At 40.1% G+C, this 22,583-nt stretch overlaps 1 protein-coding gene across 3 annotated transcripts in view; it reads left to right on the top strand.

Moving 5' to 3' along the window:
• The window catches only part of Nbea (neurobeachin), a 492,297-nt gene that overhangs the window by 308,869 nt on the left and 160,845 nt on the right, over positions 1-22,583 (top strand). For all 3 annotated transcript variants that reach the window (XM_075950839.1, XM_075950838.1, XM_075950840.1), the window contains exon 39: positions 5,928-6,071. In XM_075950839.1, coding sequence (XP_075806954.1) covers positions 5,928-6,071 — 144 coding nt within the window. The remainder of the gene's footprint in view (positions 1-5,927; positions 6,072-22,583) is intronic.

The following is a 22,583-nucleotide window of genomic DNA, read 5'->3' as shown; positions in this document are numbered from 1 at the left end:
CTTACTTTAGGGTAGTTTGTCAAAACACATTGAATAGATTAAAAAATGTGAAATGATGTATATTGCAAAGAATTTCTCTTTTGAAAAGAATGCCCTCTTGTGAAACTGATTTCCAGATGTCTACAAACTAGAATTTTCAAATCATACATTTAGGCAAAAATAAAATTACATTAAATTTTCACTCTGCCAACCTCCCTACAAAGACCTCCTTCAAAAAATGAGAAAATGCTGTTAAACTTAGTTTTTACTGAGAAACCATAAGTTTTTTTTCTACAGATAACCAAGATTTTAAACATTCATGTTGTTAAAATACCCCTTGCATAAAATTTCAAAAGCCATCAGAAATGTTTATGGAGTGCTGGACATGACTATGATCCCAGCAAGGCTGTGCTTGGAGTATCACTATTTTAGGGCTGGCCAGGCCTTCCCTTTGAGCTCAAAGCTAGCTTGGATAACTTTGTGAAATCCTGTATCCAAACTTTTCAAAAAAACAAGAAAAAGGGGTTGGTGACATAGCTTTATTTAGATTGCTTCCCTAGCATACATGAGGCCCTAGATTGAATCACATTTTAGAAAACGTGATGATAGTGGTGATGATGATAGTGATGATGACGTGATTGTGATGTGATGAATATAGTAATGTGATGAAGATAGGATAAAATAAAAAAGTTGATGCTTGTGTAGCTTGTTTAATAATAACATAATGAATGGAATGAATAAAATGGTATTGGGAGAAAGTATTTAAATGCCAGCTATCTGTGAGCTGCATCTTCTTCTTTGTTCAGGAAGCATCTATTAGACTAGCTGCGGGTACGTTGTGCTCTGTAATGGTTATGGGCAGACTCGACCTTGTGTAGTAGCATGGTGGAAGGAGATCTCCCACAAAGCAAAGAGCACTGATGCTGGCCAGGCAGTGCGCTTAGGATTTCAGGATCAGGCTGATCTTACTTTAGGTTTATGACTCACATTTACCTACTTTCTTCTCTCCCTTTATATAAATCCACTAATATCATGAGCAGTAAAGCTTCAAAATACAAAAGCACCCACTATCTCATTTTAATTTTGCAGTAATCCCTTAAACTTGGGTTGGGAAAATGCTCATTATTCCTCCTTCACAGATTGGAAACCAAAGTTAAGAAATTGGTGTGGAGGGAAGTGAGTGGGAACTGAACTTAACGTGTAAAATGAGAAAATATAGGTTTTTTAAAAATATAAATTAAGAAAAGGAAATTGGTGTAGATCTTTAAAAAATGTTTATAATGAGTATAAAAGGAAAGAATAAAGAATGGTAAATTGTAAAGTCCAGTTTCTCATTATGAATAAACTGATAAACATGCAAAGGAAAGTAACTTAAGCACACGTGTAGAAGAGAATTAGTGGGGAGCTGTAACAGTACTGTTTTATGTGCTTTCTCAACAAACAGTTGTTTACTCAATGCCTAAAATAGAAATTAGAATTAGTGGGGAGCTGTAACAGTATTGTTTTATGTGCTTTCTCAACAAACAGTTGTTTACTCAATACCTAAGACAGAAATTAAATTGCACTAAGAAAGTGGGGATGTAGATCAATGATAGAGCACTTGCCTTGAAGGCTCATGACCTTGGGTTCCATCCTAAGTACCACACCAGAACTAAATTAAGTAGGGAGAATATCGGTAAGAAAAATCTCTAAATAAAACATTTCAAAATAAATGAGGATAAATTAAATCCATATCTAGCACACAGAAGATTGACATCAGAAGATAAGCCAGATGAACAAAAAATCACCTGTGTCAGGTTTAAAGGACTTAAACCCTAAGCCACCTCTTCCTCCCAGTGACTGCTGCTCGTTTTTAGTATCTGCAGTTACCTGTAGAATAATCCCTTAAATGAAAACAAACCATGTTATATTGTCCTTTATGGTATTTGTTTGTCAATATAAAATAATATAATGGCAACAAAGTAATTGCTATATCTTGATTTTTTCAGACGTTGATAGTATCAACAAGTATAGTATGCATATTCTGTCAGTGTCTTAACTTACAGTTACTTAAGACAATGAAAATTAAGTCAATAGTAATAAGGCTGTGTGGTGCTGGCACATAGTAGCAGTGCTGGAGACATTTTAGTTTTCCTGTCACGTCACTTCTAAATATGCTTTGTTAGAGTGGATGATTTAGCTTGGTAGCGTGCATGGCCCTGCATGGAGTCCCTGGCAGGGGAAAAAAAAGTAGTTAATTAATTAGCAATTAGCTCAATTAGAATATACTTGGATTCTTACGGTTTCTTGCCTAGTAAGAGAAACTTATGAAGGAAGAAAGTCTTCAGGGCTGCACTGTGTCTCTATAACTCTATGAATAAGTATATGGAAAATGTTTTCCTATGTTTAAACATGGTAGAAAATGAAAACAAGTCTAATTTTGCATTTGACTTCATTCATCTACAAGTCTGTGGTACTTTTTTCTTCTGAAACTTTACATTCCCATGCCATTTTCATATTTTCTTAGGAAATGAGCCTCTCTTTCTCTCCTGTCTGGCTTTGCTCATTTTTGTGTGTGTGATTCCCATTTCAAGTCTAAGGCGCTCCAGTGGTTTGTGGCATTTGCTCGTTAATTTCTTGATGAATGGCTAAAGAGGCCAAGAAGTGCATTCAGTTCAACATGTCTTCTAAGACAGATGATCTCAAATAAATTCTCCTCTCAATCAGATTTTGATTTGTTAGGTGATAAACCAATTCTTTCTAAGGACAGTGTTTACAAGCCTTGTAATGAGACAGCCCTCTGAGACCTTGCCTCCTTTCGCTGTAATGTTGATGGATGAAACTCTAATTCATAAAGGATATTGTGATTGAAAAGCACCTTTAAATCTCATATTCTCTAATCTAGACAAATGTTTATTTCAGTTCCACAAAACTGGTAAGTTCACTGGGCTGCAAGATGGTAACACTTCAGGAGGGCTGATCAGCCCTGTGTGTACGTACCAATTCCTTTAGCAAATACCATGAAAAGACTTGAATTGTGTTCTGCTTCAAAGCCGGAAGAGATCAAACAAAGTTTGATACATTTCCAAGTTCGTCCTTCTACTACATGTTCTTTACAGGTAGATTTTTACTGTGGTAACATAGTCACATAAAGATGCTCTGTTTCTTCTATACAAGGAAATGCTTATTAGGCTGACTGAAACTTAACGGACATTGTTACCTTAATGCAAATACTTGGGCTCCATTTCACATAAATTAACACAAATCAGTGAGACTCTGGGGCATTTGGGGGAAATTTTGAGTTAGAGATATTCAGAGGTGACTCCTGTGCTTCAGTTGATTCATTGAGGATTTGTTAGTGTTTGTTCCTTACCAGGCAGTGTGCTAAGTGTGGGGAATACAGAGACAGATGTGATTCCAGCCATCGAAGGGCTTCCAGGTGTCTGTGGAGATAAATATGCAAGCAAATGCCAGGCACTGCAGCTGGAAGATTTGTGAGGTGTGGAGAGAGCATAAGTGAAAGAGTGGACAAGTCATGACAAGGAATGGATTTAAACCTGAACTTCAGCAGGTTTTGTGTGCACCTACTGAGTACCAGACCCTTATGTTTCAGAGATGACAAAGTAGTGTAATGCAGAGAGCAGGTCCATAAGAGATCCTGCCTCCAGTATGTATCCAAATGTATCCAGATCCAGATGTGACAGCACCAGGGTCACCTAGGAAAAATGTCTGAACGAAGGGAGTAATGAAGGGCAAGTAAAAAATAGAAAAGGAAAACCCTTTACATTGGGCATACCATCAGTACAGATCTAGAGGGATGTGAGAGCATGGCATATTCCAGAAGCTATCCAGGGTACTTGTATTGTAAGATAAATATTCTGACAATGTGTTGAGAGTCATATGAACTGTGCATTGGTGAAAGCCTCCATACCAGGTAATGGCTGAAAGTAATGCAGTGGCCAGCATTACACAAGATGAATCCTCACCCTTGACCTAAGCAGGAGAAAGGAGGAACAAGCTAATTAACTCAGCTGGGCAGTGCAGAGTGCTGTTGTGCAGGCAAAAGATTCCTGAGTTATCATTGCATTTGTGTCTTTTGTTAAAGAAAGCAAGCTCAGAATTTCTCTTATTAAATTACTGCCCAACTAGTAAAGGGATTGAGACTATTGCTTCCCCTCAGACATTGCTGCTATGCAGAGTTCGTATTGGGATATAGGTCTGAAATATTCCAGGCTCTGACCTTCATCTTGTATTCCAGAAATAAGAATCCCCCATGAACCAGTGAGAAAGGACCCCCACATACACTTTTTTGTGGCCTTTGAATCGGTTTGTATTTATCAAGCATAATCCGTGCTCCAGTCGCTACAAAAAAGAAAAGCTTCTGTCTCAAAAAAGAAAAGAAAAAGGCGAGAGAGAGTGTGGGGAGAGGGAGAGGTAAAGAAAGAAAAGAAAGAAGAGAAAAGCTACATAGGACAGGGAGAGAAGGAAGCAGGAACTAAGGGTTGAGAATAGGCTCACATGCTGTTTCCCAGTGCAAATTTTCCAGCACCTAGATGTGCTTCGAGGAAAGCATTTGAGTAACACCAGCATTGATGCACTGTTGAAAGGCCTGTGGAATGGACCTAGGAAAACTAACCAAATAAATGTACTGTAAATTGCATCAGGCGAATATTGGGCCAGAGCTCTGGCATGCCCTGGGAGCACTGTTATCACAGAGCCTGGCACTAAGCACAACACTTCCATATGGGACTGATTTCTAAGAGTATATACACTGCATGCAGCATCCTACTAGTCAGAGTTGTCTTCCAAGCCTATGCCAGATGCTGTAAGAAGAACACAGTATTTTCCTCCAGATTAGACTTCAAGGGACACAGACAAGATTGTGTGCCTTAGACTGAAATAGTATGAAAAAGAGCTTTTTGCATGTGGGTTAGTTTATGTTTGCATATAAGTGTCTAGTTTCTTTGCAGTTTTAAAAATTTTAGATTGCTGTCACCCAAAGCAAGTGTGTGAGAATGTGAAAATGTTTGTCAAACAGTCAAATTTTTGTATGTGAACCAGCATTATTCCTCTGAGATAAAACCAACTTAGCTGTTGGAATGTTCTTCTTAATATGTTCTTTAATTCAGCCTTACTAGTATCTTTTGTTTTGTTTTTGTTTGTGTGTGTGTGTGTGTGTGTGTTTTCTTTGAGGTAGGATCTCTCTGCATTGCCATATACCAAAGCAGGATATAGTTTCAGAAAATCCATGTTTATTTTGTTAATTGGTAGAGAAACCACTTTATGCAATAGGTCTATTGAGGATCATTCTACCTTCACCACCTTTTGTTATAGCTTCCCAGTTGACACCATTTCTTCACTTAGAAGTGAACACTTTCCTGTTTTCTTTAGACCTATATCATCAACTTTCAAAAACTGATTCGTTACTTACTTAACTCACACCAAATATGGTTATATAAGTAAAATTTTAAAGTTGTATGGATCAGGAAGCCGAATTTGAAGGGAAATCCAGCTATTTTATAGAGCGTGCATGATTCTAGAGTCACAAGGAATGGGTTATAAACTGGGTCTGATAGAGTGGGCCTGCAGTCCTGCCACTCAGAGCTGCTCAAGAGAATCACCAGTCAAGGCCAACCTTGGCAAGTCAGAGAGACCTGGTCTCAACAAGTAGAAAGGACTGTATGTAAAATCAGGGACAGTGCATTGTAAAGAAAATAGAAGGTTGGATTGTAGGGCCACGGTGAGCCAAGAGTTTGCTCCCCCTGTTTCTTTATCTGTAAAGTAAGGGATAAACCTCCTTCAACTTTTCTCAGAGGAATCCAGACAAACAGGATAAAGAAGTATTTTAAAATGCTCTGTACTTGTAGAGGAATAGCAGTCATAGCATATAGGAAAGAAAATGTGTATCAAATGCCCACTAGGTGCAAATACATTCACATTAACTAAACTGCTATTTTGCTTGCATATAGGCACTGAAGAAGATGTAGTGAAGTCTAAGAAAGCATTCAGAAGCCAATCAATCGTAAACCAGAACTCAGAGGCTGAGCTTATGTTGGAAGGAGATGATGATGCGGTCAGCCTGCTTCAGGAGAAAGAAATCGACAACCTCGCAGGTACTTGTTAATATGCTTCTGCTTGTCATGAGGAAAACATAAAACCACTGAGCTCAGACTAGCTCCTGGTGAAGAAGTGGATGCCAGTGGATGTCATGGTGCTTATTCATGCAAGTGTTGATAATTTAAAGTGCCTCACTCTCTGGAGTCCATCAAGTGTGCTTCACTGACAGTAAATAACCAGCAGCACACACGTGCAATGAGGAACAGTGTTTTGGATGGGAAAATAATTCTGAGTACACATAACATAAAACTGCTGCTGCGTTGGGAGGTAGGATAGTGAGTCCCTCGACTTTTGTGTCTCTAACCTGCCAGCAGCCTTGGAAAATGGGTGCTTGCAAGGTGTGCACAGAATTTGCTAGCCCCTCCAGGATGAATTCTTTGGAATGTTTTGCTCTACCCTCACATCTCTAAACCCCAGTTACTAACAATTAATCTCCCTGTCCCACCCTCAACTTCTCTTTGTCCTGGTGCTGCTCTGAGGTCATTAAGAACAGGATCTGCCATGGCCTGATTGGGTGTGGACATCTTCAAGGATCAGATAATAACCTTTGAGGTCTGATAAAAGCAGAAAGAGACAAGTACAGCTTGGGCACAGGCTTAGAGCATGCACTGAGTCCAGGAATCAGGCTGTGAGAATACATCCTACCTAGAGCCAGGTTAAAGCTCCTGTGTTAGCTGGATATGGTAAAACACTGCCATCTCAGCACTTGGCAAGAGGACTGCAAGGTCAAAAACAGCTTGGGCTGTGCAGTGAAATTCAGTCTCAAACAAATGACAACAAAACCACCCTGCTTCATAGACTCAGATCTCCGATTAAGCTTTAAGCTCAATTTGTTGTTAACCCATACAGCACTGGAATACAGGGTAGCAGTGGAGCAGGGGCTTCTGTGCATCTTTCTACTTAAAGTATTACACTACTGTTTCCAGGAACTTGCTTACTGAAAGTAATATGTTATAGCTCTATAAAATGCCTGCAGCGATTTATTCCTACAGCAGAAATGTTGCTATTCATCGCACATGGGAGACAGACTCCCATCCTCCCACTTCTGGAGGATAGACTAAGCAGGGTTGTTGTAGTACCAGGTCCTAGAAATGCCTATCATTTCTGTATCCGGAAACCTATTTTCTCTATTTCCTGTATCCTGAATACCAAATGTTTGTCTCCAATTCCTAAGTAAATGTTCCTATGTTACTTTGGGAAATGAAGGCAGATAAAGGCTTTTGTTAAATTTGGCAGCAGGTATGACTCTTTTTCTGGAGTCACTTTTACTTTTGAGGTCATAGGAAACTCACGTGTTGTGTCTGACCTTGCTTTTCCTCATTCACTTGTACTAACATCCATGTTTTGCCGTTATGTACTTTAGTTTGCATTACCTGGCATTTTGTTTCACCAAAAATAGCTGGTTCAAGATTGCTTGGTCTCTTGAAGTATATATTAAATCTGCTCAGTATTAATATTAATCTGCCAGTCACACAACCCACCAAACATTAGTAACTCTCCTGTGTTTCTGTCCTTTAATGATAGCTAACTTTTAATTTCTGTTCATAACAGTGAAACATTAAGATCAGACACCTTAGAGCAATTAAAGTACCCTTGAAATGAATTATTAATGTATAAGTAATAGTGACATTTCATGAAAGTTACTAAAAAATGAGATTGTATAATTTTTGGCCATCTGTCTCTCGGGCCTCTAACTCCATCCTTTCTGCAGATGTCCTTTGAACAGATCTGCACCTGTTCATATCCACTGGGTCTTAATTTCTCCTCTTTCATGAAGGATGTCTGTCTGCAAAGCTTAGAGTGTATCCTAAAATACTGATGATCCCTTGCCTAATCGATAGTGTTCATCTTTAAAACAGTAACCCAAAGTGTCGCCTGGAGCCTTAAATAAAAGAGAAAGTGAATGAGAGGAGAGCATTCCATAAAAGGCAGAAAAAAAGAGACAGAAATAGTGCACATAATTTACAGAGGTGTGTGTTTTGTAAATGCTAAGTTCATTATTGATCTTCATTGTCATGACTGACATTGCAACACAGAATTCATTTCCAGAAGTTAACTACAGATCAGAATCCCTAAATTTAATGAAATCTACGAATAATAACCTTATAAATGGGTAACATTTTTGCTCTAAGAAATGCTTATCATTATCATAGTTATTTCTGTTTCAGACAGTTAACAATGTATTCTTTTTTTGTTTCTGTTTGTTTGTTTTTCAAAACAGGGTTTCTCTGTGTAGCCCTAGCTGTCCAGGTTCTCTCTGTGTAGACCAGGCTGAACTCACAGAGAGCCCCCTGCCTCTGCCTCCCTAGTGCTAGGGTTAAAGGTGTGCACCACCACCATCTGGCTAATAATATATTTCTTTTTTTAACTTTTTAAATTTATTCTTTGTGTCTTTCACATTATTTGTGGATGCTGCAGTGTGACACAGTGAGTCATGCAGTAAACCCCTTTATCCATACATCTTTACATCAGGCGTTTATCACAAAGAAGCTTTGGTCTGGTTTGAGGTCCCCTGGCGTCTGCCATACCATGGACACTGGGCCCTCACTGGAACTCTTCCTGGACATCCCATTGCTGCCCTGTGTCATGGAGATCCAGCAGACCTGGATCTACAGGACAGACCTCACCCCCACTCTGCTTCAACATATCACGGATGGGGTGGATATTGGGATGGACCAAGTCATAACCCTGGCTCTGGACCTGGGCAGCTACAGGACTGTTCAGCTAGTTCTCCCTTATCCTCACCACCAGGCTGAGCTCTGCAGCATTGCCTTGGCTAGTTCACTCCTTGCAGTGATGAGGAAGGGGTAGGGCGTGTTCTCCAGCTTTCACATCCTCGGGTTTGGTTCCCCTCCACTGGCACCTTCAAGGCCAGCTCTACTGTGTGGCCCACGTGTGGCATAGGGACCACTCTCCCAAGTGCTGCAGCTGATGAGGGACAGGGACAGCTCTTCCACCTGCCTCAGGCATTGATGGGGGCATGTAGTTTGAGCATCTCTCCTCTGCCTATGCATATGACAGATAAGTAATGGGGACATCCCTCCCATGCTCAAAACTTTGGGATTGGTTCACCCACACCTCCACCAACAGAGTTGACTCTACTGTGCTCCCCAGGCGAGGTGCAGGATCCACTTTCCAAAGTGCTACAACTGGTAAGGGGGGAGGATCAGCTCTCTTGCCCACCACAGATGGCAAGGACAAAGGAGGAGAAGCATCTTTCCCTCGCCCTCACAACCACATGTCAGATGAGGGGGTTGGCCAACTCTCATACACGCAGGGCTATCTCATCAGCACCTCTGTCAACAGGGTCAGCTCTACTGTATTGCCCAGGCTAGGAACAGGGCCCACTGCAGATTGTAATGGGAGAGTCAGCTCCCCCATCTGTTGCAAGTGGTGAGAGGCAAGAGATAAGATAATGTATTTCTTATTCATAACGTATCCTAAATTTCCTGATAGTGCTGTACTGCCTAAAGAGAACTTCACCATTACAGGAGACAGCTCCAAGTAAAAAAGCAAAAGAGCCTAAGATTCTATGTATATAGTATTGATATTATCTTATGTTCATTTGGTGTCTCAGGAAGCAGTCTGTAAAGTCACAATTGTCTGTTTACATCTCAGACATGAAAGTTACCGTGTTTCACTTCTTAGTTTAACTCAGAAGTATTTCCATACATTATTCATATAAGAAGTATAGCATTGGGGCTGGAGAGACGGCTCAGTGCTTAAGAGCACTTGCTGCTCTTTGAAAGGACCTCGGTTCAATTTTTATCACCCACAGGACAGCTCACAATTATCTATAACTCCAGTTCCAAGTTATCCAGTACTCTCACATTGACATATATACAGGCAAAATACCAATGCACATGGAATAAAAATAAATGATTTTTTAAAAAAATTAAAAGAAGTATAACATAAAAAATATCCTAGTAACTTGATAACTTAACCTGCTTCTGGACAGAATCTATTGCCCTCTTCTTACAAAGTGAGGCTCTGCTGACAGAGATACAGCTGAGAGACAGCACTGCCCACACGTAACTATAAAGCCAGGACCTTTCCTTGTCGCTCTGTCTTATCACATTCCAGCACATTAGTACTTAGAGGTCTGTGAATATGCATAAGTAGGAACAGTAATTTCAACTTTAATAATAGCCTACATGTTGCCTAACTCCACTCTAGTAAATGTTTTTTAATCTATTTTTTTTTTAAAGAATGCTTTGGGAAAACACAGTTTTACTTGAATGTTGAGTGCTTGTTGTATTTTTTATTGTTGGGTACTCTCTGCTTTTAATAGAAATAAAATGTTCATAAAGTTCTGTAGCTTCAATGTCACCTGATTTTCTTTTTCATTTTTAGTTCCCTTTCTTCCCAAGCTGTTCATCTCAAGAGGCAAGTTAAATGTGTGTGACTACTAATCACTCAGCTTACTATGTTTGTAGCAAGCAGCTAATAGGATTTTAATATAGGAGTCTGCCAATCAACTAAGTAATTATTATATTATTAACATCTAATCTAATTTACTTTAATTGCTGTTTTAGTTTATAGTGATCCACCAAAGTGAATTAGCCCTAAGATTCCATATGTGCCTAAATATTTCATCTTACTAATTATATTTTTACTTGAAATACTGAAGTAAATTAGTAAAGCTAACTGAATTTAATATAAAATGGCAATTATTTTATTTGAAATTTAGCAAGTTATTTCTTCCAAAATTTCAAATAATAAACTGAAATGAAAGATTAACTCAAATTTATGTTAGTAGACATGGAGATGATTGCATTCAACTGATAGAATGCCAGCCCACTGGTATAATGTATTTTGTTTCTCTTAAACCAAATTACATGGGACTGGAGAGTAGCTCACAACCATCAGTAATTTCAATTTTATGGAATGTAATACCCTTTTCTGGCTCAGGTACCAGTATAACATGAGGTTTATAAACTCATATGTAGGCACACATTGTCTTAGTCAATGTTCTATTGCTGTAAAGAGACACCATGACCACAGCAGTTTTGTTAAAGGAAAACATTTAACTGGAAATGGCTTATAGTTTAGAGGTTTAGTCTATTGTGTCATCGTGGCAGGAAACATGGTGGCAAGCAGGTGCTACAGAAGGAGCTGAGCATTCTACATCCAGACCAGTAGACAACAGAGAGAGAGAGAGAGAGAGAGAGAGAGAGAGAGAGAGAGAGAGAGAGAGAGAGAGAGGTCTGATGACACATTTCCTCCACCAGGGCCACACCCACTCCAAAAGGCCACTCCTTCTAATAGTGCCACTCCCTATGAGCCTATAGATACCATTTTCATTCAAACTACCAAACATACAACACATAAAATAAAATGCCTTTTAATAAAAAAAAAAAAAAAAGTAAGAAAGGGGGCTGGAGGAGACATGCTCAGCAGACAAGGGCACTGTCTGCTTTCTCACAGGACCTGAGTTCAGATCTTGGCACCCACATGGCAGTTCACAGTCATCTGTAGCTGCAGTTCCAGTGGATCTGACAGTCCTTTCTGGCACCCAGAGGCACTGCGTATGACATGTGCATACTACATATAGGCATATACACATAAAATAAAAATAAATCTTTAAAAAGAGACTCACATGCTGAGTGACAGTAGAAATATTTTACATAGCCAAATTGAAATTCTTTATTGTTTTTTCCAGAGTTTAGTATTGCAAATTTAGGGAATTCTACTGAGTTAATGACTGTAATAATGTTTTATTACCAGTGTTGTAAGTTGTAATAAGTTTACCTATTGCTGTTTACATAATGAACTTTTATTACCACCCATTTAATGTCCAGTATCTGAGAATATTTTCCATAAGCTTAATGTTCAAAATTTTTTCACCAGAAATATTATTTCTTTCTCTCCATTCTGCAATTTCTCTATGAGAAACCAGGATCCTCACTTCACAATAAGATAACTAGAAATCCCCTGTAGCCAAAGATCCTCACTTCACAATAAGAGAAGTAGAAATTCTCTGTAGCCAAAATGATGCAGTTTATTTTACAAACTTGCAAAATCGTGCATCAGTCTAGCATGGCAGGCATGCTGACTGAACACAGAGAACAGTTTATGAATGGGGCCTAATGCATGCCCCTTCCTCCCATATTTGAATGATCAGTAGTGCCAATCCTACTTGTTATCTAGGTCTTATTCTTCTATATGTCACTTAAACTTTTTCTTTTATTAAACAAAAACCATATGTAGGTGCATATCTATACTTATCATTCTGTTTATTTTAGAGTTTCTGTTAGCATTTCTCTCATTTAAATTTCAAGTGTGGGTAAGGGGATAATTTAGCAGTGTTGGGAGAGTCAGGAATAGCTAGACTAGCAGGGATTCACAAGGGCAAATGTTTTCTGCTCATTTGCAGCTGGATTTTTATAGCCTGGCTTGATGCACCTTTGAAAATAAACCATCAGAGTTTTTCCTACATTCCTATCTCCTCTTAGATAGAACCCATCTCTGTTTTAGGTCCATTTAAAATACTGTTTACTAGTTAATCTTGTAAGTCATTAAAAATTTTTTTGACATTTCTTGAGAAATGTTGGTTAGCTACATCACTAATCAGTAGTAAATTGATGCATATGCAATATAAAAATCATGATTTTTGCATATTAACAGTTACACAATTATCTCCACAAGCAGAACATTCTGTTGCCCCTAAATGAAACTTTGTGCTCCTTGGCCGTTCTCCCTGTGTTTGTCTATTCTCCCTACATTCATAAGCAACCACTGGTCTTCTTTCTGCCTCCACATTTTATATCCTGTGCATTCTCTGTCTGACCCATGGTGAAGCATATCTGTCCTTTCTGCAAAGACTGTTCCCTTCTACATAGATTGCATTGTTTTATCTGTTTTTGGTTGGTAGACATTTGGGTTCTTTCACCTTTGGGCTGTCTTTGCATTTTTGCATATAAGATTTTATGTAAACATGACATCTTATTTCTAGGGGTTTCTGGCTTGGATAGTAACTCTGCTTACTGTTTAGTGACAGTGTGGTCCAGGTGCTCACCAAAATGGCTGTGCCATTATACATTGAATTTGCAATTTTCAGATCCCTATCTTCACAATTTGTTACCTGGAGTCTGCATAAAACCTCTAACTGAAGATGTGTTTCCTCTCACACCACATTCCATACAGGCTGTGCATTGCCTTCCTTTTAACCGTGTGGAAATCTTCCTTACTTACAAGGCTCTTACTGAACCTTTGGTAAACTTAGTAAATAGGAGAACCAAGACTTTTGACAAATGGATTTATTCCTCCAAAAATAAACCTTATTTTAAGTTATTGAAATAAAGTATTGAGCTTGAATTTAAGATACATGCTCATGAAAACAAAGTACTCAGTTCATCTCTTAGCTCTTCCACAGGGAAACTTTTTCTCTTTTACTTCCTCTTAATTAAAAATGATTCTTTTCTTATAACATATATATATATATTTTTTTCTTCTTCCTCTACTTCTCCCCTCCCATCTGGATCCGTTCCCTTTCTGTCTCTCATTAGGAAAAAAAAAAACCAGGCTCTTAAGAGATAGCATAAAGCATAACAAAATAAAATAAGACAAAACTATTTCTTCAAAGTTCGAAAAAGCAGACCAACAGAAGGAAAAGAGCCGAAGAAAAGGTACAAGAATGAGAACTACTCATTCACATACACAGGAACCCCATAAAAATACTAAAGTTAAAACTGTACTATATATGTGAGGACCTGGGGAAAGGCTGTGCTCTTTCAGTCTCTGTGAGTTCATATGATCTTTGCTCAATTGATTTGGAGAAATTTGCTCTCCTTCTGTCTTCCATCCCCTCTGGCTCCAACACTCTTTCTGCATCCTCTTCTGTGGAATTCCCTGAGCTCAGAGGGGAGAATTTTTAAGATTTGTTTATTTATTATGTATACAGTGTTCTGCCTGCATGTGTGCCTGCAGGCCAGAAGAGGGCATCAGATCTCATTACAGATTACTGTAAGCCACCATGTGGTTGCTGAGAATTGAACTCAGGACCTCTGGAAGAGCAACCAGTGATCTTAACCACTGAGTTATTCCTCCAACCCAAGAGGAAGAATTTGATGAAGACATCCCATTTAGAGCTGTGTATTCCAAGGTCTCCCTCCCTTCCTCTCTCCCTTTCTCTCCCTCTGTCTCTCTTTTCCTCCCTTCTGTAATATCTGACTGTGAATCTTTGTTTTCAGAAGCAGGAGGAAGTGCCTCTGATGATGGCTGAATCCTTATGATTCACTGATTATAACTATAACAGAATATCATTAGCGGTTATTTTATTGTACACACACACACCAGTAGTCAGTATTTGGGTTCACCCTAGGTCCCTAGACTATCAAATCTCTGGGTTTTGGTCATACACACAGTGTCTGGTGTGGGTTCCATCTCATGAAGTAGGACTTAAGCCAAATCAGACATTGGTTGGTTACTCCCACATGCTTTGTTGACACCTTTGCCCTAGCATGTTTTTCAGGCAGGACAGATTGTAGAGCAAAGGTTTGTGACTAAGTTGGAGGTACTATCTCTCTTTTGGAAGCCTGTAAAGTGCCTTCCCATACCAAAGACATGTAAAGTGTAATGCTCAAGCTTCTGTGTGAGCACCAGCTCCACCTCTCCATGTGCCGTGAGTTGTGTGGGTGTTGTCTTCAGCAATGGGGCCTTGTTGTCTGTTTGTGGAAAACAACCTATTGTTTTGGCAACAGCCTTGGTTGTTTAGGATTTCCCTTGGATGCCTTTGGCCAACAACACAATTGGATGAAACCCAGCCCCTACACTGAAGTTTGGTTTGGTGACAAGAGGTGACTACTTGGGACTTTGTCACCATCATTATTTGCAGACTTCTTTAGGATTACCTTCATATATTTTGGGTTTCCACTTCACTGTTTTTCCATACTACCCCTCAAATGTCCTTCAATTCTAGCTGTCTTTCCCTGCATTCCCTCCCTCAACCTCATCTTCACTCCCCCTCCCTACCTGATCCTGCTGTTCATGATCCCCCACCACTACCACAATCAACCCAAAAAAATCTGTTCTATATTACTGTCCCAGGGAGATCGTGTGCCTCCCCATTGTTCCTTCATCTGTTTATCTAACCTCTCTGGGTCTATGGATTGTAACTTTGTTATCTCTTATTTAGTAGCTTATATCCATATATAAGTGAATGCATAATATAACTTATCTTTCTGGGTCTGGGTTAACTCACTCAGAATGATTTTTTTCTAGTCCTGCCATTTGCCTCTAAATTTTATGATGTATTTTTTTCTTCAGTAATTTGTGACCATTTTATTCTTTAATATTTTAGAATTTATTCTTCACTTATACATTAAATCCTGACTGCAGTTTCCCCTCTCTCTACTCCTCCCAGCCCCTCCCTCCCTTCTCCCCCAGATCCACTCTCCCTTCAGAAAAGGACAGGCCTCCTGGGGATTTCAACTGAACATAACAAGTTACAATAAGATTAGGCAGAAACTCATATCAGGGCTTGACAGGGGAACAATATGGGAGGAAAAGGGTCCCAAGACCAGGCAAAAGAGTCAGAGATACCCTCATTTCCACTGTTAGGAGCCCCATAAAAATCACCAAGCTATACTGTAAAGTACCTTCCCATACCATGTATGCAGAGAACCTAACAATCCCATGCAGGCTTGTCACTTCAGTCTCTGTGGGCGCCTATGAGCCCTGCTCAGTTGGTTCTTGGGCTGTGTCCTCATGATGTCCTTTACCCCTGACAGTCCTTCCTCCCCAACTTCTGCAAGATTTCCTGAGCTCTCGCTAATGCTGACTGTGGGCCTCTGCATCTGTTTCTGATCAGTTGCTGGATGAAGCCTCTCTGATAATGGTTGGGCTACGCACCAGTCTGTTCTTCTGGCTGGTGTGACCCACATGCTGTCATTTTTGTTGTAGCTTAGTAATATTCCAGTGTGTAAATATAACACTTTTCTTGATCCATTCTTCTGTTGAAGGACATCTAGGTTGTTTCCAACTTCTATTTTGAATAGAGCAGCATGGTTGAGCCAGTGTCCTTGTGGTAAAATGAAGCTTCCTTTGGGAATATGCCCAAGAGTGGTGTAGCTGGAACTTGAGATAGACCTATTCTCATCTTTTTGTTCATTTGGGTCATTTCTCTTTGCCTTTTAGTTATTTTGATAAGGGTTTATCAATCTTATTGCTTTTCTCAAAGAATTAACATTTTTTTCATTGGTTCTGTGTATTCTCTTTGTTTCTATTTGGTTGATTTCGTTGCTGGGTTTGATCTTGATATCTACTCCTTTGGGTATAATTTCTTCTTTTTGTTCTAGAGCTTTCAGGTGTTCTGTTAAGTTGGTAGTATGATATCTCTCTAGGGTTTTTTGTTTTGTTTTTCATTTTTGGTGTTGTTTAGTTTTTTGGGGTTTTTTCTTTTTTTTAAATTTTTTATTGAAAAAAGAAAAAAAAGTTTCCGCCTCCTCCCAGCCTCCCATTTCCCTCCCCCTCCTCCCACCCTTCTCCCCATCCCCCCACTCCTCTCCCCCTCCCTCTCCAGTCCAAAGAGCAGTCAGGGTTCCCTGCCCTGTGGAAAGTCCAAGATCCTCCCCACTCCGTCCATGTCTAGGAAGGTGAACATCCAAACTGGCTAGGCTCCCACAAAGCCAGAACATGAAGTAGGATCAAAACCCCGTGCCATTGTCCTTGGCGTCTCATCAGCCCTCATTGTTCGCCATGTTCAGAGAGTCCGGTTTTATCCCATGCTTTTCAGTCACAGTCCAGCTAGCCTTGGTGAGCTCCCATTAAATCAGCCCCACTGTCTCAGTGGGTGGATGCACCCCTCGTGGTCCTGACTTCCTTGCTCATGTTCTCCCTCCTTCTGCTCCTCATTGGGATCTTGGGAGCTCAGTCCAGTGCTCCAGTGTGGGTCTCTGTCTCTATCTCCATCCATCACCAGATGAAGGTTCTATAATGATATGCAAGATATTCGTCAGTATTGCTACAGGATAGGGTCATTTCAGGTTCCCTATCCTCAGCTGCCCAAGGAACTAACTGGGGACATCGCCTTGGGCTCCTGGGAGCCACTCAAGGTTCAAGTCTCTTGCTAACCCTAAGGTGGCTCCCTTAACTAGGATTTGTGCTTCCCTGCTCCCCTATCCAACCTTCCTTTATCCCAATCATCCTGTTTCCCCAAGTTCCCCCATCCTCCCCTTCTCCCTTTTCTCTCCTCATCTCCCCTTACCCCCATCCCACCCCACCCCCAAGATCCCAATTTTTTCCCCGGCAATTTTGTCTACTTCCCATAGCCAGGAGGATAGCTATATGTTTTTCTTTGGGTTCACCTTCTTATTTAGCTTCTTTAGGATCACCAATTATAGACTCCATGACCTTTATTTATGGCTAGAAACCAATTGTGAGTGAGTACATCCCATGTTCATCTTTTTGGGTCTGGGTTACCTCACTCAGGATAGTGTTTTCTATTTCCATCCATTTGCATGCAAAATTAGTTTTTTGGGGTTTTTTTGTTTTTGTTTCTTGTTTTGTTTGTTTTGGTTTTGGTTTTTCAATATAGGATTTCTCTATGTATCTTTGGAGTCTATCCTGGAACTAGCTCTGTAGACCAACCTGACCTCAAGCTCACAGAGATCCACCTGCCTCTGCCTCCTGAATGCTGGGATCAAATGTGTGCACCGCCACTGCCCAACCTCTCGCCAGTGTTCTTGTGCAAGCACTTAGTGCTATGAACTTGCCTCTTAAAACTGTATGCATTGTGTCCCATAAGTTTGGGCATGTTGTGTTCATTTTCATTCAATTGAAAGTTATTCAGTTTCCATGAGTTTGTAAGCTTTATGTTGGAACCTGACACTTAGGAATGGGGATAGGCTAGGTATCTAAAGGGTTCACAGGAGGGAGGTGAACAGAGTGTTCTACTAGGATTTCCTTACATAGTCTCCTTGGAAAAGGGGTAGAGAGTGAAGAGAGGTCACCCAGAAGGTGAACAACACAGCTGGGGATGAGACTGTGAGACTGGATCTGGAGGGGCGGAAGAGAGTGGAAGATCTACAGCCAGCCTACATGCTTCCCTGGTAGAGGGTACCTGCTAGAGTTAGGGGCCAGGCCAGGCTAACGCAATGAGTGAGGGAGAGGATGAGGACAGTAGAGAGAGGAAACCTGCAGCAGGTGTTCTGCTGCAGAACTGGGGAGGAGACTGGGGTTGGATTTGGAGGAGAGGAGGGAGTGGTGAAGGCCCTCAGTCAGATTACCTGTTTTCCTGGCCAGCTCAGCTGGAGTGTTCCCAGGGAATGCCTACTGGAGTGGGAGGCTGGGATAATGGGATGAGTTGGGGGAAGGAAAGTGGAGAAGGTCTCTGTGATCATTTGGGGACAGGGTCAAAGAAAAAAGGGAGATCACAAAAGGCAGGCAGATGAACTGGGGATGAGACAGGAATTGGATCTGGAGGAGCAGAAGGAGAAGTAAAGATCTTCAGTCAGCCTACCTGCTTCTCAGGCGGAGGTCATGGTAGGAAAACTTAAAGCCAATCTCATCTCCCCTCCGTCCTTACCTGCTAATTATTTCTTTATTAACTGAATGTCTCTGGGGGTTCTCATTTATAAGGCTAAGATAGCAATGCTGTTCTCAATTAAGAAAGGTCTATTGCATAGATTGTGTGTTCTATAGCCAACGAATTAGAATGATACTTTAAATATATTTCTAAAAGAACAGTAAATATTTTTAAAATAGCAGTGTTGGGACAAGGATATTACAATGTAAGCTGGACTTTTTAGGTAAATTTTTTTTCAAAGTAAGAGGCTTATTATCCTTTATACAAGTATCTGTACACACACCCCTGTCTCTTACAATTCTGAAATTCAGGAAACATGAATTCTGTGAATAAAGAGTGAGATACACAATAAAACAAACCTAGGAGAACATTTGCAGGGTCCCAAAACCTCCCTCTTCCTCTCTAGAAATAAGCTCTGTGTTTATTTAGTGTTCCTGACCACTACTGAAAATGAATGCTGGGACATACGCAGCACATGGAAGAGTGAGAAACCAAGACTAGGAAACAACATAATGGCACAGCCCAAGAACTTTAAGAGAATTTGTTTATTTAAAACAAGTCGAAGTGTCAGAAGCACAGATATCTAACTTTTGAGTGGAACCGGGTAAATATAAAGGAAAGAAGACACTGTTTGTTCCACCCTTGAGTGCAGTCCCTCTGTCTCGGTCCCCTGGCCAGGCTGCCCCTCCCATCCGATGCAGTTCTAACATGATGATCAGAATGCATTTGCCTGTCTCACCAGCACACATATATTTAAGAATTTTTCACATGTATTCTTATGTGATTTTAGGTATATATTCTACCTAGAATTAATTTACCAATATTTGTATTCAGAGAAAGATATCTCTTAGACATTCTGGATTCTCTAAAATGTATTTAACTCAGGACTCCCCCCCCCCCACATTTTGAAAGGCATGTGTATTTCAAGGGAAATTTAATCCATATGTTCCTGACTCACTCACACTTAACTCATCAAAACGTTGTTTAGTAAAAGCTATTTGATGTTGGGAAAGCCTTACAAGACTTCCTAAGTCTTTTTTTTTTCTTTCTCTTTGAATTAGGAAGTTGCTTTGCCAATCATAGATAGCATATCCAAAGGGTTCACATTCCACTTCAAACAATTCACCAGTCACCTAGAGATAACATTCACGTGCCCATTTCTTGCAAAAACTAAAATAGTTAGCATTATAACTGATTTTATTATTCGGTACAGAGCTGTAAAATAAAATCCCCATCTTGAATACCTGGTGATCTTTGATTCTTGTTATTCCACAAGTCAGTGTAGACCTCCAGACATTATATTGTGTAGGTAAAGTCCTGTGTTTACAAAAGTGTATGTCCTCTTCAGTCATGAATTCTGTAGTCTATAAAACATATTTAAACTGCTCCTAATAGCAATAACAGTCCTGCTAACCTGACTATGAATTTCAAACTATAATAACAGAACACAATTTAACTATGTCAATTATATATCAGTCATGCTTCAAATCATATATAAAATTCTCACATACCTTTTATTTTAAGAATAAGCCACAGTTTGATCAGGTGTCTTATAAATTCCAATAGTAAGACCTTTTTTCCTAATACATTGTTTTGGTTGAAAGAGTGTTTTTTTCACTTCTTTCTCCATATACATAATTTCTAAGAATGTACCATCAAACCACTAATCTGAAAAGCAGAACAGTAATCATCTAACTATTTGGTAGACTATGGCTCTCTGTATATGGGGCACCAAGCTTCCACACGTTACAGGTTTTAGAGAGAACATGAATGAAGATATTAATTACCTAATAGAAATACTTGAATTTTGTTTTTTGATACACTCGCAGGAGAATGTGAGATAAAGAGCCGCTTTCCAATGAACTGACCGGTCACACTAGCATCTTGGAGCAGAGGAGAACTGATCTGCAAGGCAGAAGTGCCCTGGTCTTCTCTTTGAGAAACATAGCAATGCTGCGCTTTCCCCTTTTCACTCACAACAGAGCTGCACAAGGACGAGCAGCTTTCTGCAAGTTTCGAGCCATATTTATTCCTGTAACTTAATGCTGCATACAGAAACGGGAGCCTATAGAAAGCCCATGCTTTCATTTTATATCACTAGCTTATCAACTAGCTAAAAACAGTCAAAGTGCTTCTCCAGTTCAGCTTATATGTGAGTCAGAGAAACTGATTAGCAAACAGATAAATTCTGAAGCTAAATTTGAATTTTCCCTTTTCTGAATATAAATGAAGGAGTGAATGGGGGCAGAAGGGAGGTGCCAGGGGACTGGGAGGAAAGGAGGGAGGAGAAACTGAAGTCAATAAAAAATAATAATAAAATAAAATAACTAAAGGAAATACACACTAAAGTAAAAATAAAATTGGATTTGAGGTCTCCACTTACTAACCAGTATTTTCTGGGGAAAAAAAATGATGTAGCTAAATGTAAATGTGTGTGGGAGACAGAGTCAACATTTACTAAGAGGAGGTGGCATCGGAGGCTGAGAAGTGGCAGTGTGTGGATTTTAGACGTTATGCTGCAGCAGTGGGAGCACTGACCCACCAGCTCAGCCTAAGAGACTTGGAGCCAAAACGTTAATCTCCTCGTCTTTGTTTCCAGTAACCTGTATTCATTTCCTCATAGCACTGTGTGTTCTTGAATCTTTCAGTTAGTTAACAAAGCAATTAAGTGGATTATTGCCATCTATGTTGTAAAGGAAGGAAGGAAGGAAGGAAAAAAGGAAGGAAGGAAGAAAAAAAGAACAGGGCCAGCAAGATAGTTCAGTGGATTAAGACACTTGCCATTAATCCTAGCAGCCTGAATTCAGTCTCCAAAACCTGCATCATGAAAAACAAGAACCAATTCTTTTTTTTTTTTAGATTTAATTTGTTATGTATACAGTGTTCTGCCTGCATGTGTCCTTGCAGACCAGAAGAGGGCACCAGATCCTCATTGCAGGTGGTTGTGAGCCACCATGTGGTTGCTGGGAATTGAACTCAAGACCTCTCAACCACTGAGCTGTATGGCTCCAAACCCAAGAACCAATTCTTGACAAGCTGTTCTCTGTCCTCCACATCTTTACCATAGGAATGCGCGCCCGCGCACACACACACACACACACACACACACACACACACAAGTAAATTCTGTCATTACTTTAAAAAGAGAGAAATGTTTACAATAGAAGATGCCAGGGCTACTCTGTAGTAAAGGCAAGAGCTGGGAGGACGTATGATCTTTAACCAACATTTTTGAATCCTGACTCCAATTTTATTCTAGTTGGATGTGGTTCTCCAACCAAATCAAACAGAAATATTGATTATTCTTAGGTGTGTATGCCATGATGAAATATGGAATAAAAAGATACATGATAGAATCTCTGCTCTCCAGGACCTGTCTGTTTGGCTAGGTCTGTTGGATTTACAGGCTTTTCAAAAGGATATTAATGATCTAAAGTTAGAAAGCAGGGTTAGGCTTGGAGTTTACAATTTAGATCACCAAGGTCACTAAGAAAATGGATAATAGAGAGAATAGAGAGTCTCAGACTAGCTGCAGAGCTCCAAGAAACAGCAGGCTTCCAGCCAGTGAAGAGAGCTGTTAGCAACACTGCAGAGGCCAAGCCAGAAGCCAGCAGGACAGTCCTATGCCATGGACGTCAAGGTTCTGCGTCAGCAATTTCAACCTGATGTCCCTTGGAACACAGGTATTTTTAAAGCCACTAGCACAAGCAATCCCCTCAGAAAGTGTGTCTGAAAGACTCTAGTAATATCAAAAGGTTATAATTTTGTTTCCTAACTCGGAGAACTTGCGCATTTCCCAAATACCCTGGCAACAGGCCAGGTGGGAGTGTAGCCAAAGAACTGAACAGGAGAGAAAAACGGGAGAGGGCAGATAAGACAGCAGCTGAGGTGGCAGGGGAGGGTGACATCAAGCGCAGAAAGAGAGAGAGCAGCTGGCTTGCAAAGAAAAAGGAAGATCATTTCTGAGAAAAGGAGCAAAAGG

The sequence above is a fragment of the Microtus pennsylvanicus genome, chromosome 16 (assembly GCF_037038515.1).
Source record: "Microtus pennsylvanicus isolate mMicPen1 chromosome 16, mMicPen1.hap1, whole genome shotgun sequence".
Lineage (NCBI taxonomy): Eukaryota > Metazoa > Chordata > Mammalia > Rodentia > Cricetidae > Microtus > Microtus pennsylvanicus.
Note: the sequence above shows the minus strand (reverse complement) of the source record. Positions and strands in the feature narration are given on the sequence as shown.